The sequence below is a fragment of the Cyprinodon variegatus genome, unplaced genomic scaffold (genome assembly GCF_000732505.1).
Source record: "Cyprinodon variegatus isolate N-32 unplaced genomic scaffold, C_variegatus-1.0 Scaffold446, whole genome shotgun sequence".
NCBI lineage: Eukaryota > Metazoa > Chordata > Actinopteri > Cyprinodontiformes > Cyprinodontidae > Cyprinodon > Cyprinodon variegatus.
In genome coordinates, this window is record NW_015150899.1 from 583477 (window position 1) to 585272 (window position 1796).

Below are 1796 nucleotides of genomic sequence, written 5' to 3' on the forward strand. Positions count from 1 at the left end.
TATATATATATATATATATATGTGTGTGTGTATATATATATATGGTTTTCTAATGAGCTATCATGAAGTTGGAAAAAACAGTTCATTTATTTTTTTTGTAGCTCATCCTGGCAGCTGTGGGCAGTGGGCTCTATGTGTATGATGTTGTGACCAAAGCCGTGGTGGCATACAGGAAGGCGGCACATGACTCCAATGTGCTGCATACCATGCTGCTGTCTGACAGGTACGGCGCCACGCATCGCTTCATGGTCAGAAATAAGCCAGAATACAGCCCTGCAGGCTAATTCATTTACAAATATTAAAAGGTCTATTAAAGGTATAGTGGAGGATGTTCTTTTTCAGGGTGGATCATCAAAATAAGTTGTTCTTCGAAACTGTCCATCAATCCGGTTATATGTTTAAATAAGGCACGTTCTCGTCTCCATTCTCCCTTACTGGTGGTGAGTCTCACATAGTGGAAAAATTGCATATCTTCTTTTGAAAGTAAGCTTGTATGAGTCATGCAAAAAGCAACTTTTAAACAGAGCATGCATGAGGAGAAATGGGCTCGTGCACGCGTTTAATAGGCGTTCCCATACAGGGTTGTGCATGAGATTATTTTTTATTTTTAAGTGGCGACGGTGGCTCTTTTAAAAAATTTTTAAAAATCTTCCACTATACATTTAAAGGTTTATTGCTTTAACAGAATTTAAAGTAATTTAATTTAAAGTTGCTACAAATTTACTGATTTTCCTAATCCAATTGGATGATTTCATTTAAAGAAGGATGTTCTGCTGGAGCCAGACGCTGCTGACCTTAAACAAGTTTTGAAGGGACACAATAAATAGAACATTATAGGATTTTATGGCACACGCCACTTAATAAACTGTATGTAAACAAGCTGTATAGCCTAAAAGGAAAAAAGCTTTTGTCTAATCTTAGATCTTCTTTTTTCTTCCAGCCTCTGAGGGGTAGCCTAATGTAAAACTCTGATTTCTTCCAAAATGATGCCTATGCTTTAACCAAATAAATATGTTGTTATTTTACAGTAAAGTTTTAGATGAAGAGTCAGATAAAAAAACACACAGACCTTCCTAAACTAGTTCTCTCCCATAATTCCTCCATTTCGATTTGGCAAAATAAGATGGAAATGTTTCCTTATTTCTACGTGAATTGCTTTTCTCCCTATTTTTCTTAAATATTTTTATATTTTAGTAAACTGATCAGGTGATTTAGAAATTGCACAAGCGACAGGAACTAGAGCAAAACTTAACAAAATCATAAAAGTTGGGGTTTTTTCCATCCAGAGTTAAAATAACTTCCCATTTATTAGCAGATCTTACTTAAAAAAAACGAGTTGTGTGGGTGTTGCTAAAGCCAGAGTTACAGTTTATTCTAAGATATGAATATCTATTTCATTATCATGACCCCAATGAAAGCATTTCCATCTACTGTAAAGGTCATGATTAATTAATAAGAAAAATGTGTAAATACTCTACATCATACTTTCCGTTAACGTTGCCCTATTAGTCTTAATTTCTTTACAACAAAATTGTGACTAAAGGAAATGCTGGGTGGCTAACTTTGGAAAAACAGAAGCCAACATGGCTGGTGAGATAAAAAACTTATTTTCCTGCTCTGTTGAAAACATGTTAGGTGGTAACAGACGGAAAATAGTTGTTAAACTTCAGCCTTTCAGACCAGCAGGTCTCCTGGTCAAAGACTATCCTGCATCCTTAGAATCAGAACCAAACATGTTCTTATGCTCCACTGGTTATTTTGAAGGATTATAATATTAAATAAAATAAATTAAAGAA

General features: G+C 34.9%; 1 protein-coding gene across 1 annotated transcript in view; it reads left to right on the top strand.

The window, feature by feature from the left end:
• The window catches only part of wdr41 (WD repeat domain 41), a gene marked incomplete at its 5' end in the record, with an annotated part of 10693 nt that overhangs the window by 4327 nt on the left and 4570 nt on the right, over positions 1 to 1796 (top strand). The window contains one exon of the mRNA XM_015389045.1: positions 102 to 223. Coding sequence (XP_015244531.1) covers positions 102 to 223 — 122 coding nt within the window. The remainder of the gene's footprint in view (positions 1 to 101; positions 224 to 1796) is intronic.